A 17,886-nucleotide genomic window follows, 5' to 3' on the forward strand; every position below is an offset into this window, starting at 1 on the left:
TCTCTCTCTCTCTCTCTCTCTCTCTCCCTCAACACTTTGCAAAGGAAAGATGTCTTTGGGCATGGGGGATAGGGAAAGTCTTTCCAGTTTGGTAGCTGCACCTGCCCTTGGGGATCTTTTAGCCCTTCATGCCATACAACTTTATTTTACTTTCTCTTCTGAACTGTTAGCACCAATTTTCTCAGTTATTTTTTTAAAAGTAATTATTAAAAAATCTGCTACACATGAACTTTCTTTTACAATGCTCTCATCCTCATTAACAGAAATGTCATCATCTTCCATGGCTTTTGTCCTTGCCTCTCTTTTGACAATATTCCACAATGATTTTCGTGTATTATCAGATCTGTCAATTTTGATAAGATGTGAATACTCCTGGATTTTTTTTTATTTATTTTTTTTTTTTTTTTTTTACAATGTCTATTAATATGCTACAGTAATATTTACAAGAAGAACATATTTCTGGGTCATTACTTGTGGCTATTTTGTTGTGAAGAGACACTGATACTTTTAGTGATCCAAGATTTCTAAATGACTTGTCATTGTTAGATTGAATTATCTTTATAGGAAAAATACTTTCATTAAGAAATATGTTGAATATATAGTGCGTTAGACTCGCTGTAAACTTCTCTCTTGTCAACATGTTTTAAGCTTTCTTTAAAATCTTCTGTAGTTTTGGCATTAATCAACCTCACTGTTTTCCAAACTGTACATGGAGCTAACTTATATACTGTGCAACATGATCTGATAATCCATTTACCAAAAAATAGCATGTGTCTCATAAACTTTTGCTTGAATATGATATGTAGAGCACTCGTACATAAAAATCACCACAGATTAATCATCTCTCCTGAAAATTTCTCAATGAACCAGTGAAGACCTGTTTACTGTAACAATAACAAAGTGTTTTTTACAGCATAAATGTACCAGATATGGTGCATCATAGATAGGTTGTAGAGGTTTCCTCTGTGCATCACCTTATGAATATATGTGATGAGGTCATGAGTTGAAGATGGATGAAGACAGACATTGTAGCATGATGTCGAACATTTATTGGTTTTAACAATGCTGTGCCCTGTTTTGAATTGAAAATGAAAGTTGGAATGTCACACTCCACTGGTGTATGATTGAAGGAATTGATTGGAAGTCTAGTTGTCATGCCATTAGGCAATTCTGCTGTGGTGGTGCTTTATTCTGGAATGACATAAGCATGGAGAGAGAATGATATTGCTGGTAAGTTGGGCTCTTAATACTGTCTTGATGTTGCAATGCCATCATTCATCTTTACCATTCAGTGCTGAATGATAATCAGTGGTTGTGAAGTGGTGTATAGGGCCTTTGTGAAGTGAGGTAACAACTGACAGACTGCCATCCTTTGTTGGTGGTGACTCCAAAACATGCAAACCATGATAATAAGAGAATGCTGACAACATTTCTTTGTAGATGTCATTCAGTGATCCCACTAGATCAATGTGTACATACAAGAAGCAGCTGTCAACTTCACTAAACCTCCACAAGCACCAGTGGAATGTTTCGAAATTTTTGCTCATTGACAGTAAACAAAGCTTTTGCCCACAGGTTTACATCTTGTTTAAATGAAGGCCAAGTGTTGTCAATCAAGTCTACAGTACCTTTGATGCCAGGGTGAGCCAAGTCATGTAGTGCATGAAAGAGCTGTTGCCAATAGGATGGGAGAGCATATGGCCTAAGTTTACTTGTAGAATTATCACAAAGTAGCTGTGACCCATCAGGTAACATATTGTTACAAACACTAAGGGACAGGAGTCTGAATTCTTCTCTTGGTCAGTTCTGGGCCGCTGCCTTGTGCGTTTACAATAACTTAATGTGAAATGCTGAGTAGCAAATTGATGTCGGCAGCTCAGGAACATTCTCTCCTCCAGGAAGGCATCAAATATTTGTGATGACTGACAGAAATTCCAGATGGCGTAGTTACCTGGGTGTTGCTTTTTCTGGATACTGCTTAAAGGGAAATGTTAATGGCTTGAGGTCTGTGAATTCTCTGCCTTCCAGAAGGTAATGAAAGTGTTTGACTGCAGAATATGCTGTCAAAAAGTCATGATTGTAGGTGCTATAGTTACACTGTGCATCGATGAGAGACCTGAAGCAAAACGCAAGTGGCTCAGGTGTTCCTTTTTGCAGTTTGCATAAAGAAGTGCCTATAGCACATTCTGAAGCATCAACCATAAAAGTTAACTCTTTGAAGGGCAGGCAAAACTGTAACTAACTACATACGTAGACGGTTTCAATGGGCGGTGGTCACTGTGGCTAACCACATAATATTTTCTCCCTTTACCGCTCAGGGGCCAGTAGTCTCTCTGCCAATGACCTAATTGTTGCCTAAAATTCTGCTAGACTGCAGTGCAGGTCTTCTGCGTGAATTTTTGCCGCATATTCAGAAAAATAGTTGATACTTCTTCATTGTTAGCACTGTTCTTGGAAGCGGCGTGCAGTATTCTCTGTAGCTCTTCTTTATACAACTATTTTTGGTAAGTAATTGCTTATATTTATGTGTTGAACATATATAAGTCTACGTGTAATGTAACTTTAAATTGAAATAGAATTTTCCGTATTTTACAGACAAATTTCTGTGTGGTTAGTGCTGCTAACCACCGCCCTCCTGCTCCACCCAGTATATTTTCTTCGTCTCCATCAAATACGTCTGGCCAAAAAGGTATAACTGAGGATGAATGTTACTGAATTTTATTTGAAGAAATACCTTCTAGTGACAGCAGTGTTGACAGTGATGGAAATGACCCCACATTCACGACAAGCTGTGCAAGTTCTAGTCTTGTGTGCAGTCGTGTGTCGACCAGTAGTGATTCTCGGGATGACAGTGAAATTGATGACGTCAGTGAAAATAATATTTTCCCATCTACTGTTCCATCAACAGTCACGGTAAACTGGAGCCAAGAAACGAGTGTTGACCAAGTGCCATTATTTATTGGAGAAGGTGGTGTGATCGCAGAAATAAAGAACGAAGTGAACCTAAAGCCCATTGACTTGTTTGTGAATTTTTCGATGAAACACTAATAAAACACATAGTGTTCCAAACTAATTTGTATGCTACACAGAAAGGCAAAACATTCGTGCCCACCAGCGAAGTTGAAATTAAGACTTTTATTGGAATAAATCTTTATATGGGTATCACTAAAAAGCCTAGCTACAGAGATTACTGGAGCACTGATCCAGATCTTGGTGAAGTTACATATCAAAACTGTTGCCAGTAAAACAGTTTCGTTGGCTACTGAGTAACTTGCACCTCAATGATAATTCGGCCGCTCCCGACAAGCAGAATTATGATAAACTGTACAAACTGCGTCCATTTCTAGACCATTTGAACAGGAAATTCCAGGATTGCTGTAAACCACATCAGAATCTTGCTATTGATGAAGCAATGGTTAAAATTCAAAGGCAGATCATCTCTCAAACAATATATGAGGGACAAACGTATAAAAAGAGAGTACAAAGTGTGGATGTTATGTGATCAGTCATCATACAACCTTCAATTTGATGTTTATACAGGAAAAGCTTCACATTCTCCAGTAGTGAGGCTAGGATCGAAAGTGGTTCTAAATTTAACCAGTGGTCTTCGTGGAAAGAATCATATTATTTTCATGGACAATTATTTTACATCATATGATCTGTTCAAGGACCTAAAATCCAATGGTGTGTACGCTTGTGGAACAATAAATCCCAGAAGGAAAAACATGCCAAAACTCGAGGAGGAAAAGGAAGTGGAAAGAGGGGAATTCGATTACAAAATAAGCAAAGATGGCATTGTAATCTATAGATGGAAAGGTAACAGGACAGTCGGCCGCCCGAAGTGGCCGACGGTTCTAGGCGCTACAGTCTGGAACCGCTATGATCGCAGGTTTGAATCCTGCCTCGGGCGTGGATGTGTGTGGTGTCCTTAGGTTAGTTACCGTAGGTTTAAGTAGTTCTAAGTTCTAGGGGACTGATGACCACAGCAGTTAAGTCCCATAGTGCTCAGAGCCATTTGAACAGGGCAGTCAACTTGATTTCAACATGTCATTCACCATCAGATGTGTCCACAGTAACTCGAAAAATGAAAGATGGAACAATAACCAATATCACTTGTCCAATTGTATTGAAAGACTACAATTCCAGTATGAACTATGTGGATAATTTTGATCGAATAAAGTCAGACTATGCTATCGACAGAAAAAGCAAGAAATGGTGGATGAGATTGTTTCTTCACTTTTTAGACTGCAGTGTAACAAACGCGTGCAATATGCACAAAGAAATCGAAATGGAACAGTTCTACAATAAAGACTTCCGTCGAGAGGTGTGCGAAAACTTGTTGGTTCCAAAAATAGTTTCAGTGGCAGCTAATTTTGCTTCTGTATCCCAAAGTAGTATAGCAACTCAGATCAAATCGAACAAACCATACATAGACCAAAGTATTCGCCACGAAAGCAGTAAACATCAAGCAATTCACTCATCATCTAGAAGATGCGCAGTTTGCAGTTCAAAGAAAAATCCAGTGCGTACAGTGTGGATGTGTTCAGTGTGCAAAGTACCTTTGTGTCTGAGAGCAGGCAAGAACTGTTTCAAGAGATACCGCAAAAATTAAAAATTTGTTATTTCAAAGTTCAACCACCAAATATCGAATTTGTATACTGTAATGGGGTGGTGGTTACCTGTAGTGACCACATTTAATGTTAATATTTTGTTGTTGTTTAAGTGAATTTTTACAAACTCAATGAATAAAACATGTCAAAACATTAAAACAAATGTGTTACAAGTAAAAGAAATTTGAAATTTGCAAATAATTTTTGTCACCCCACTACAGTAAATTTTAGTGGTGTTTACCTGCCCCTGAAAGAGTTAAGGGAAGATCTGTTGAGGGATGAGTTGCAGTAGCTAGTTATTTTAACTTATCGTATGATTTTTCCATTTCATCAGTCCATATAACAGCGTGATTATCCTTCATCTTTGTTTTCTTGCTCAAATTAAATAAAGGTTGTTGGATTTCTGCATTGTGTAATAGAAATCCACCAATCCTAAAAATCGACTTAGTTATGCTGCTGTTTCAGGATGAGGGAACTCCTGAATTATTGTCAGTTTTTCTTTTGATGGTGAAATCCCTTTATGTGACACGTGATAACCCAAGAATGATACTTCTTTCTCTCCAAAAATGCATTTTCCCACATTAATGATAGGTGATACTTATCCATCTGTTCAAGGAGCTGTTGCAGATACATTATATATTCTTCACATGATTCTGAAGCAATGAGAATATAATCTAAATAGGAACACACAAAATGCAAATCATTCAAAATGCTACAAATGAATTGCTGGTATGTTCCCACTGCATCTGCAAAAAGTCCAAATGGTGTGATAACAGCTTTTTTAGGAACATCTTCTGGCACAACAGGAATGTGGTGATAACCTCAGATAAGATCAGTCTTAGATAATATCTTCCTGCTGGAGAATTGGTGGTTGAAATCTTGTAAATGAGGTACTGGATAGCGGTTTGGCACTTTGGCAGTATTTAAAGCTCTGTTATCTCATCATGGATGCCAACTTCCATCTTTCTTTGTAACAAATGGAGAGGGCTACACCAACAGCATTTAGAAGCACAAATTATGTCAAGGTTGATCATCTCCTGAAATTCAAGTTGTGCTTGCACTGATTTTTCTGGTGACAAGCATCTGGCTCGTGCATGCCGTGGATGTCTGTTGTGATTGTGTGTTGCACATTAATTAGGTTTCTCTGTTGGTACGTTTAAGATGTCTCTTTAGCAAGTCTTGATATTTGTACTTTGGGTCAGGTCAGAAACCATAAACTGTTAGTAGATAAATCTAAGAGCCTGTGCTCTGTCAAGTTACTTTTTTATTTAACATCAAGCAGCAGGCCACAATGGCTGAAGAAACTGGCAACAGTAATTGGCTGACAAAAACATGTACCAGAAGAGAGGCCATGGAAATCATCTTCAAATCCTATTTTGAGGATCAGTGGTTGTTCACCATATGCATATATGATGGAAGCACTTGCAGCATAGAGTTACTGTTTCTGAATTTTTCACAGAAACATCTGCTCTGGATTTGACCAAAATTTGAAGATGTGTGTTGCAATCTGTTATGAACAAGTGGGTGGTGAAAGATTCAGCCACCTCCATTCTGTCCATGCCAAATGAGTACTTTTGTAGTGAGTGTTAGCGGAAATCTGCCTTTCCAGGTAGGTTAAATCTATTATCGTGAGACGGAAACTAAGCAATTTCAGCACTATACACAAAATTACTGGGTGTCGTAATTAGTACTCTTTTGTAGCCACAGAAGCCATTGCACTTAAGACTTAAAATTAGCTGCTAGTATAGAATGTGTATTTGAGGATAGTCCTTGAAGAAATGTAACTTCTAAAAGTCATTGGTTACTGCATTCCAGCAATTCCACGCACCTCTCAGAGCAGAGTAGTTGGCTTTTTGGCTCCTAGTTTCAGTTAGTAATAATAATTTAACTTTGCATGACTCTTGAGTCTTCAAATTCTGTGCTAATGTGTGATCTTGAGTCTGTGTATGAGGAAGCTGATAAAGGTTTGGACAGGAAATCTGAAATCAGCTCTGCAACTTCACTATCAAATGATCCCAATACATAATGATACTTTGTCACTTCATCGCTAGTAGTAGTGGTAATAAATTGGGTGTCACTTCATCGCTAGTAGTAGTGGTAATAAATTGGGGCTACACTTGCAAAATCTGTATATTTACCCCCCCCCCAGAAAGTTGTTACTCTCACTGCCTAACACGATATTTCCATACCAGTGTCATTCATTGGTAAAGATGTTCTGAAAAAATGTTTTTAAATTGCTGCAGTAAAATTGGAGTAATGATTGGAGTGATTCCTGTGTGGTAAAGATAACATAGGGGTCACTGGTTCTGGGATCTAGTAAAAATAATTATTTGTTTAACATCACACGAAGGAAACTGCTAGCACACACATATATTTTCTTTAATGTTCATTGCAAAGGGAACACGAACTAAAAACAAAAGACAGATTATTCAAAAGTGCATCTATAATTTTTTCAGAGTTTACATTTCACTGTGTCGATTACAGCCACACTTCTGTATCCTAATCTATACAGCATTTACTTATTTCTACATTTTTTAGTACAAACACTTACATTAAGATTTTCTACTGCTGTGGTTGTATAGTGTTAAGACAGACACAGGTTATCAATTTCTTTCCAGCTACTAAGATCTTACAAACAAATAAACAACTCATTTATTTTATTTTTGACCCCTATAATATTCTGATGAAACAAGATGATTTCACTTTTTCCTCTATTATTATAAGTTTCAAATCAGATGGCATATCAGAGGGAATAATGGGAATAGTTGGAATCAGCACATCATCTCCTTTTGACATGCCATTCAGAATTTTCACTTCAGTGATGCTTGGCATCAATCTTTTGACAATGAGTCTGATTCCATTGCACAGTAGTGATGAATTAATGTTGCACAAAAGAATTATTGCAGTGCCAGTACTGAGTGACAATCTGTGCATTGGCACACTAGAAATAGTGAACAAATTTGAAGACTCATTCGGATAATTGAAAATCTCATCTGAATTCATGACGCTGTCAATCAATTTGTGGTTGACAAACTTGTTCGTATATTGCATAGCCGATTGTATTAATGTTGATGTTCTTTGCTGCCAAAATAACACTTTCACAAAGCCATTGGTGATTTTTGTAATTTGTGACAGTTTGTAGGAAAACTTTCTGAATTAATTGTTCGATTGCTAGAACAATGACACAAAAGCTCAATTCGGGATGAAATATATTTTTTGTCGGCATCAGCTGGTACTTTTCCATTATGGGTGTCCACATTGTACTGCAAAGATATGCACATATTGGTCTTTAATAGGAGTTTCTGCACATGTCTCCAAAGATAGGATGCTTTGAGGCAAGTGTTAAGTTCATCAGCTGGTGTTGATTTTGATGTGACTGGTAGAGTCTGTCATAAGTCATCTGCTAACAAAATGAGAGCTCCACTAAATGGGTTTTCATGTGCAAGTAAATCTTGAAGAGTCTGATCAACCACTTCAATCGATATCCTGTGTGCCATGGTGCTTTGATCCCAGACAATCAGTCTGCAAGTTTGCAGCACTTTCACTATCTCAGAACCTTTGGAAATATTACATTTGAGGTTCCTTTTTTTGCATATTCAGTGGTGATATGGGCTTCAAATGCATTTGTCATTTTATAGATCTTACAATTACATTTTTTCCTGAGATATTCAAGTCTCTTCTTTATCTACGATAATGAGTGAAGCAGAAGAAATGAATTAGATTTGTGCTGCGGCCAGGACTCGAACCTGGGTCTTCTTGCCTGCTAGGCAGAAATGCTAACCATTATACCACCACAGCACTATGGTTAACATTGCTGCACGAACTAACCAAGCTGCGTGCCCTCCCCAACACAAACTTCAAATCATATCTTCTGCTTATTTTCCCTTACATTGTCACTATTTGCCAGGGCTCTCCAGCATTGGAATAACACCCCAGTGTTGTACGTAATGGGAAAGTCCTGTACCATTTCTTCTGCTTCAATCATTATTGTATATAAAGAAGAGACCTGAATGTATCAGGGAAAAATGTAATTATAAGATCTATGGGGTCATCTATGGTATAGGACTTTCCCATTACATCCAGTGCAGGGGTGCTATTCCAATGCTGGAGAGCCCTGGCAATAGTGACAATGTAAGGGAAAATAAGCAGAAGGTATGATTTGAAGTTTGTGTTGGGGAGGGCACGCAGCTTGGTTAGTTCGTGCAGCAATGTTAACCATAGTGCTGTGGTGGTATAATGGTTAGCATTTGTGCCTAGCAAGCAAGAAGACCCGGTTTAGAGTCCCGGCCGCAGCACAAATTTCAATTCATTTCTTCTGCTTCAATCATTATCATAGCATTCTACATTCACCATACAATGAAGTAGCTGTTGTATACTGTGTTGCATTAGCCAAAGAAATATCAATTTGAGAGTGAATCTGAGTGAATAGCAAACTGATGAGAAACATTTTTCCTGTGCACCGTTACAGTCTCAGACATAATACTTGGCCACTGGCCAGCCACCTCAGAGACAGTGTGAATTGTCTACTTAAAGTACCAATAAAACAAGACGCCCCTCAGAATTCTGAGTCCGGCCATCTGCATGATCTGGCAACAATGTAAGATGTGGAAGTGTCTGGATGAATTGTTGTATTAATAGAGATTTTAGAGTGATGAAGCTGCTAATGGTCTAGCGGTAAACATTGCGCAATGTAGTCACAAAGTTGCAAGTTCATCTCCATGCCTTCCTTTATTTTTGAAACAGTGTTTCAGCTGTCGCCTAAAGATATCAGTCTGGTGGATTCTTAAAGGTAATTTGCTTCACTTTCTAGCACACTGATAATAGTAAAACATTTCACGAAACAGCTTGTGGCTGCGTCAAGATCAGAACGGTTTATGCTCAAAAAGTTTTCCTTATACTAAAGTGGCACCAGCCACTGCCCAAACAGACAAATGCAGCACAGTGCATCTTGGGCAAATTTCTGTTCTCACATTGGTAAGCATAAAATTCTTTCTTATTTTAGTTTGATTTTCCAAATGAAATAACTTAAAAAAAAAAAACAAGTGAAGACCATGTGTAACACAACACACATAGCTTTACCAGTAGTCAGTTTCTTATTTTAAGATCTATTATTGGATTTTGCATACTTGAATCTTATGAAAGTTGTTTAATTTTATGAAATAGAGCTGCAAGTGGAAAAAGGTCTAACACTCATGACATATTATTTGGTTTGAATTTAATGAAGGGGTCCAGGCAGTGGAAGCAGCTCAAAACATTTGTATCCTGTGTGGGATGAGTGCTGTCAGACAAATCACATCAGAAAAGGATTTTCTTGTTTCAGTGAAGTTGTACTGACGTGAATGATTTTCCTCATTCAGGAACTCTCGATAATTGGTGTTAAGTGATGAATTGAAACACTTGCATTCAGTAGGCTGGGTGCAAAGTTTGGGTGTAGGAGCATTGCATGTTCTAATTCAAAGCAACAGGACTCAGAGGGGTGACTATTAATACTTTTTTGCTTCAGTATCATCAGTTTGCTCAGTGATCAGTCCTTTGCAGTATTGTTACCATTGATGAGTTAAGATGCCTTTATATTGACTTCTTAAGAAAGAATCAGTGACTGAGACATCTCCTGAAGTAAATGGCAGTGTGAACAGATAATTTTATTTTGATCTCGTGGATCACGAAAAGGTGGTTGTACCTTACAAACTCCACTGCAGCTAGCATTTTTGCCAACAACTGAAACCCCTTTTGGTTGCAGTGTAAGAAAAGGGATAAATAAAACTTCATCAGTTGTTACTGCTGCAAGATGACACATACTGCTGATTTTCAAAACCAAAATTCTCCAGGAGTTTGTTTGGGAAGTCATCCATCATTCTTTTATTCACCTGACCTTGCACCCTCAAATCCTTATGTTTGCTACTCCTTATCAAACAACCGTGATGAAAATTCCTTTCCAGATGTAAATGCCCTTTAAAACAAGCTTGACAACATCTTTAATTCCAAACAAGTGGTTCCTACGGGCAGTAAACTACCTGAGCATTGTCTGACAGTTTTATGTTAGAGAATATACTAGCGGTGACAATATTATGAGAAGAACTGAGTGCCACTCATGGTATTGCGGAGATGTTTAGTTGCAGACAGGCACAACAAAAAGACTACTAAACACACAAGCTTTTGACCAGAAGGGCCTTTTTCTGAAATAGACAGCATACACACATATTCATGCAAATGCAGCCCTCACACACGACGACCATCCCTGGCTTTTTGTTGTGCCTGTCTGCGACTCAACATCTCTGTTATATGGTGAGTAGCAATCTATCCTTTTTATAATATAGCCATTATTCCATAATGGATTTTCCATTGTTTGCTATTAGTGATGATTAGTTTCTCCCTTATGTTTACTCTTGTGGCCAATAAAGTAATGGAAAAACACTATTATATTATGCACTGTAGTAATACGTTTGAACTGCAACATATCACAACCACCTTACAAGGAAAGTCTGTTTTATGATACCTTAAAGTATCTGCAACATGAATTAATAAGGTACTATTCACTGTGTACTTTGAAAAATGTTTGTGTAGTGTACTGTGTCATACTTCAGCAGTATGGAAATTTGGTGGCTAGAGTAGATGATAAACAGTACCAGTTAAGGAATAATTCAGTGCCACAATTTCAGAAACAAAATTGTGTATTCACAAAAATAAAATAAAAATTGGTGGCATAAACAATAAAACACTATCAATTGTGGAGTATCAAAATTTTTATACCCTTGCAATGTGGGTACTGGAAATGATGAGAGGACTTATGATGCAGAAGTTTTCATAAGATTTCCTTACAGATTTTCAATCTGGCAGATGGAAGCTCTGTCACAGAGTAGGTAAAAAAATGGCTACCATCAAGACTGCAACCGAGACCAAACACGTATTTACTTTACAGCATGATTTTTACTATCCCAAAGCTACCGAAGTGCCGTGACTTTCATCTCTCCCATACTACTACAGTGACAGAAAAATCATGATGTAAAAAGTGAGATAACTTCCAGTTTCTGTGAGGAAAAACCTCCACAGACTCAAAACCATAAATTTATAACCTGATGTCACACCATAAGTGAAAATCACTCAGATTATTCAGTGGAAATTACAAAAAAATATCAGGTGAATTTGGTGGAACATTTCTGTGCCATCTAAGAAGTAACTTGATGGTCACTGTATTGCCAAACATATTCTACAGTCTAGAAAGAAATTTTCACTCTGCAGCGGTGTGTGTGTTGATATGAAACTTCCTGGCAGATTAAAACTATGTGCTGGATTGAGACTCAAACTCAGGACGTTTGCCTTTTGCAGGCAAGTGCTCTACCAACTGAGCTATGCTTTAACAACTGAGCTACACAAGCATGATTCACAACTCGTCCGCACAGCTTTACTTCTGCCAGTACCTTATCTTCTACCTTCCTAACTTCACAGAAGTTCTTCTGCAAACCATGAAGACTAGCACTCCTGGAAGGAAGGATATTGCAGAGACATGGTTTAGCTACAACCTGAGGGATGTTACCAGAAAGGCATCCATTAAGAAGAGATTTCCCAAACTTCCTCTCGTATGTGGGTGAAGTAGGGGATGAAAGGCTCTTTGAAAATATGTCACTATTAAGGGAATTTGGAAGCTAGTAGTATGTAAACTGGTATTTGGTTTCTCTGTCAGAAAACTAAAAAATGTGTGTTTCAGCATTTTTCGAAATTCTACTACTAAGGGGGTAAAATAGTGGGTGAAATTATTTTTAAAAATAAATAATTTGTAAAGAACTACTAACAGTTTTTTAAGGATACATCTAATATGATTGGTATTTGACTTCTCAGTTAGGAATAAAGAAACATGTTGCAGTGTTTCTGGAAATTCAACCCCTAAGAGAGTGCAATAGGGGACGAAAATTTTTAAGAAATATTTAAATTACATTTTAAAAAATTTAAAGTTAAATTTATGAAAACTGGTATTTCATACCACCTCCATAAGTTATCCAACCTGCTGACAGCCTATTGTCACCTGGGGGCACCACTATGCCATCCCTATCATACCCACAGTGTTCCTCCTCATCCACCCCTCATAGCAGCTAAACCCTGTCTAGCTGACCTTTTCACCTTGCCACAAACCACCAAACAGCGTACCAACTCTCCATGAAATCCAGAGCCAAAAAAGACTCCCATAACACTGTCATTAACTTTTCCACCAAAATCCTCAGCTCCACAGATGTTTCAGTCCTATCCAAAGACTTCACTTTTAGCCCTGCACCCAAGCTTAACCATCCTTGACTTGTCAAAGACCTACTCTCCTCCTCCAGATCCCTGCAGTGGAAGCACTTCTTTGCCGCCAATCCCTCCAACCAAAACCGCCATAGTTCCAGCGCTGAACCCTGCCTCTCCCAGTTCATATCACCATCGAACCATGATCCTCCCACCTAACCACATGCTGGCCACCTTCCAGGAATTCTTTACCTCCTACTTAGCCTGACCATCCTTCTCAGGTCCCTTCCTCAGAACAACAATCTTTCAGTAGAAAAAAGAACAGCTATACACAACCTCAAAACAAAACCTGCCCTAATCATCCTACCTGCAAACAAAGGTTCCACCACCATTTTTATGAAACACAGTGACTACATGGCAGAAGACATCTGCCAATTATTTGACTCCACCAGCTATAAACTCTGCCAGAGTAATCCCATCCCAGATATCCAGCACAACCTCCAATCCCTGCTTAAAGCTGTAGGCCCTTTCCAGAACATCTCCCCTGAATCAATTCCCGTCCTCACCCCTATGACATCCCGCACACCCACCTTCTACATGCTCACCAAAATCCACAAACCCCACAATCCTGGAAGCCCCATTGTGGCTGGTTATTGTGCCCCCACTGAAACAATTTTTGCCCTCATTGATAAATACTTCCAACCAATCGTCCGTAATCTAGCCTCACATGTCAAAGACAGCAACCACTTCCTTCACTGACTCTCATCCATACCCACCCCTTTACCTCCTGGATCCCTACTCATCGCTGTTGATGCCACCTCCCTATACACCGTAATCCGTCATGCCAATGGTCTTACTACTACTGAACACTACCCTTCAGATTCCAGACCCACTCCCTCATTCTTCATGCATCTTACTAATTTCTAACCCATAACTACTTCTCATTGGAAGGGAAGGTGTATAAACAAGTCTATAGCACAGCCATGGGCACCAGCATGGCACCAACCTGTGCCAACCTTTTTATGAGCCAACTAGAGGTGATCTTTCTAACCTCCCAAAACATGGAACTCTTTGTCTGATTAAGGTTCACTGATGATATCTTCATGATCTGGACGCAGGGCCAATACACTCTATCTTCCTTCCTTCACAACCTCAACACCTTCTATCCCATCCACTTCATGTGGTCCTCCTCAGCCCAGCATGCCACCTTCCTAGATGTTGAACTCCTCCTCTCTGATGACTCCATCTGCACCTCTGTCCACTTTAAATCCATCAACCACCAACAGTGCCACGTGGGGTAACAGTCTTAGGCACCATGTGGCGGTCTCCGCAGCTTCCCCCGTAGGAGATTCGAGTCCTCCCTTGGGCGTGCATGTGTGTGTGTGTGTGTGTGTGTGTGTGTGTGTGTGTGATGGCAAATTTCCAACCACCAACAGTGCCTGCATTTTGACAGCTCTCATCCCTTTCACACCAAAAAATACATCCCATACAGCCCAGCCACCTGGGGACGGCATATCTGCAGTGACACAAACTCCCTTGCTCAGTAACCCCCAGACTTAGTTCTCAAACAGATCTCTCATCCCATTTCCCCTCACACTGCAAATCCTCCCCCCCCCCCCCCCCCAAGAACAAGCCACAAAAGAGTGTCCTCTCCATCACCCAGCATCACTGCAGACTGGAACACCTGAACCACATCCTTTGCCAGGGCTTTGATTACCTATCATCATGTCCTGAAATGAGGGACATCCTACCTGAGATACTTCCCACCCCTTCTAAAGTGATGTTCCATTGCCCACCCAACCTCCACAGCATCCTAGTTCAGCCGTCTGCCACTCCCTATCCCATCCACTAGCCACAAGGATCTGCAAGATCTGCCCAGTCCACCCACCCACCTCTTCCTATTCCAGTCCTGTAACAGGTTTCTCCTAACCCATCAGGGGCCAGGCCACCTGTGAAAGTAGCCATGTCATTTACCAGCTCTACTGCAATCATTGCACAGCTTTTTATTTTGGTATGACTACCAACCAGCTGTCCACCGGGATGAATGGTCACCACCAAAGTGTGGCCAAGAGCAAAGCAGAACACCTTGTGTCACAATATGCAGCTGAACACAACACATTTGTTTTCGATGGCTGCTTCACTGCCTGAGCCATCTGGATCCTTCCCTCCACCACCATCTTTTCTGAACTGTGCAGATGGAAGTTATCTTTACGACACATTCTCCACTCCCAGAATTATTATGACCTCAATCTGTGGTAACATACTGAACCTATGGTAACATACTGAACCTATGGTAACATACTGTCCCCACACCCTCCACCCAGCAGTCTCCACCCCCCTCTGTACTACCATCTCCTACTCATTCTCATCTCCCACCCTGTTTATTTGCAGCCTTCTGCCAACACATATGCCCATCTTTCCCTTCTCCTCCCCTTTTTGCTCATTTTTTCCCCAACTCCCTGCCCCTCAATCTCCTGATTACCTTTTGGCATTCTAGTCCCTGCTCACTCCACCTGACAGTGTTCGTCTCTCTCCCCACCCGTACATTACTATCCCTTCCCCATACCCACCCCATCCAGTTTGCTGTTTGCATTCCATGTGATAGTTGTATTCTGGCCTGAGATGGTGGTGTTAGCGGTGGTGTGTGCGAGAGTTGTGCTTGCTTGTGTGTGTGTGTGTGTGTGTGTGTGTGTGTGTGTGTTTTGTTCTTTTACTGATGAAGACTGTGGCCAAAAGTTTTGTGTAAGTGTATTTTAATTATGCCTGTCTGTAACTTGATGTGTCTTCTTTACAGTAAGCAGCAGTCTGTCTTTTCTTGTATTGTTGATATTTCACTTCTCGGTTAGATATAAAGAAATATTTGTCAGAGGATGAAAGTTGGTATGGAAATATCTCCACAAGAATGCAAAAGACATGATTATCAAAAGTTTTGGGCTCCAGTTACCAGAAGTACATCACAAATGACTGTACTTATATGGCCTTAATTAGCATGAAAAGCTTAGAAGATGATGTGATTTGTGAACAACATTAACATTTGATTAAATAAAAACAAAAAAATCTCTGCAGGCCATAAAGTTAACATGAGTGAAGCGGCAGGCACTAAGTTAGTTAATTATGTTTTTCTTTTTAAGTGTACCTAAAACTCAAAAGCTAATTCACCAGAAGAGAGTTACATTTTTTTTAGTATCTCCAGTGGTAATGTTGTAAATACGGCACTATCCTAAAAACAGTGGAACACAAATGAAAAAACAACAGTACACCATTGATACAACAGTACACCATTGATTGCCCATCATGAACATCCATGGAGAAATTTAGTAAGTTATGAATAAGATGAAGTTTCAGATCAAGAATGATTGAAAAAGTAGTCTGAAAAAGCCAAAGAGAAAATGATGCCAGCCGATGTGTACAGTGCAATTTCAATTCCTGCTTTTGCCGACATGAAAGGAGAAGCAGTTGTCATCAGAATATAGAACAAGGAACATCGACTGGTGTCATTTTCTCCCCTGCTTTTAGGTCCTTCTTTTTGAATCATTCCTTATTTGAAACTGACAGTAAAGTCATGACTAAGTCATCCTTAAGCAAACATGTCATTCAGTCTTAAATACTGAAAGGGCAAGTATCATCTACTCATAATAATTACAATGTAACTGCCACTATTGCTTAGTCATTAAAAGAGAAAAGCATCTGTGTTGAAGAGCTTTTCAGCTTGGAACACACTTAAGACAGGGAGAACCCAAAATAACAATAGTTTGCAAGGCTCTGTGGTGCAAATTTTCTATACCATGCTTTCACTTTTGGTACAGAGTGTTAATAATTTAGTCCTTGATAGTACCATATGAGTGACACTTCTAGTCTGCCACAGTGTTCATACAAGAATATATCTACATCTACATCCATACTCCGCAAGCCACCTGACGGTGTGTGGCGGAGGGTACCCTGAGTACCTCTATCGGTTCTCCCTTCTATTCCAGTCTCGTATTGTTTGTGGAAAGAAGGATTGTCGGTATGCTTCTGTGTGGGCTCTAATCTCTCTGGTTTTATCCTCATGGTCTCTTCGCGAGATATACGTAGGAGGGAGCAATATACTGCTTGACTCTTCGGTGAAAGTATGTTCTCGAAACTTTAACAAAAGCCCGTACCGAGCTACTGAGCGTCTCTCCTGCAGAGTCTTCCACTGGAGTTTATCTATCATCTCCGTAACGCGTTCGCGATTACTAAGTGATCCTGTAACGAAGTACGCCGCTCTCCGTTGGATCTTCTCTATCTCTTCTATCAACCCTATCTGGTACGGATCCCACACTGCTGAGCAGTATTCAAGCAGTGGGCGAACAAGCGTACTGTAACCTACTTCCTTTGTTTTCGGATTGCATTTTCTTAGGATTCTTCCAATGAATCTCAGTCTGGCATCTGCTTTACCGACGATCAACTTTATATGATCATTCCATTTTAAATCACTCCTAATGCGTACTCCCAGATAATTTATGGAATTAACTGCTTCCAGTTGCTGATCTGCTATTTTGTAGCTAAATGATAAGGGATCTATCTTTCTATGTATTCGCAGCACATTACACTTGTCTACATTGAGATTCAATTGCCATTCCCTGCACCATGCGTCAATTTGCTGCAGATCCTCCTGCATTTCAGTACAATTTTCCATTGTTACAACCTCTCAATACACCACAGCATCATCTGCAAAAAGCCTCCATGAACTTCCGATGTCATCCACAAGGTCATTTATGTATATTGTGAATAGCAACAGTCCTATGACACTCCCCTGCGGCACACCTGAAATCACTCTTACTTTGGAAGACTTCTCTCCATTGAGAATGACATGCTGCGTTCTGTTATCTAGGAACTCTTCATACTTTGTTCATTAAACAACTGTGGGGAACTGTATCGAATGCCTTGCGGAAGTCAAGAAACATGGCATCTACCTGTAAACCCGTGTCTATGGCCCTCTGAGTCTCGTGAAAGAATAGCGCGAGCTGGGTTTCACACGACCGTCTTTTTCGAAACCCATGCTGATTCCTACAGAGTACAGTAGGGATCTAGTCTC

General features: G+C 39.7%; 1 protein-coding gene and 1 non-coding gene across 2 annotated transcripts; one reads left to right on the forward strand and one right to left on the reverse strand.

The window, feature by feature from the left end:
• Positions 1 to 4,084: 4,084 nt before the first annotated feature.
• On the forward strand, positions 4,085 to 4,612 carry LOC126176625 (uncharacterized). Its single transcript, XM_049923784.1, has one exon. It carries the CDS (start codon positions 4,085 to 4,087, stop codon positions 4,610 to 4,612), a length of 528 nt encoding a protein of 175 aa, XP_049779741.1.
• A 3,723-nt stretch (positions 4,613 to 8,335) lies between these two features.
• Trnaa-agc (transfer RNA alanine (anticodon AGC)) lies at positions 8,336 to 8,408 on the reverse strand. The gene has a single exon. It is a non-coding gene; the product is annotated as a tRNA-Ala (tRNA).
• Between the last annotated feature and the right edge of the window lie 9,478 nt (positions 8,409 to 17,886).

The sequence above is a fragment of the Schistocerca cancellata genome, chromosome 3 (genome assembly GCF_023864275.1).
Source record: "Schistocerca cancellata isolate TAMUIC-IGC-003103 chromosome 3, iqSchCanc2.1, whole genome shotgun sequence".
Classification (NCBI taxonomy): domain Eukaryota; kingdom Metazoa; phylum Arthropoda; class Insecta; order Orthoptera; family Acrididae; genus Schistocerca; species Schistocerca cancellata.

What these genes read in the sequence shown, in the direction of transcription:
- LOC126176625 (XM_049923784.1), top strand. Translation starts at nt 4,085, where the DNA reads ATGAAAGATGGAACAATAACCAATATCACTTGTCCAATTGTATTGAAA.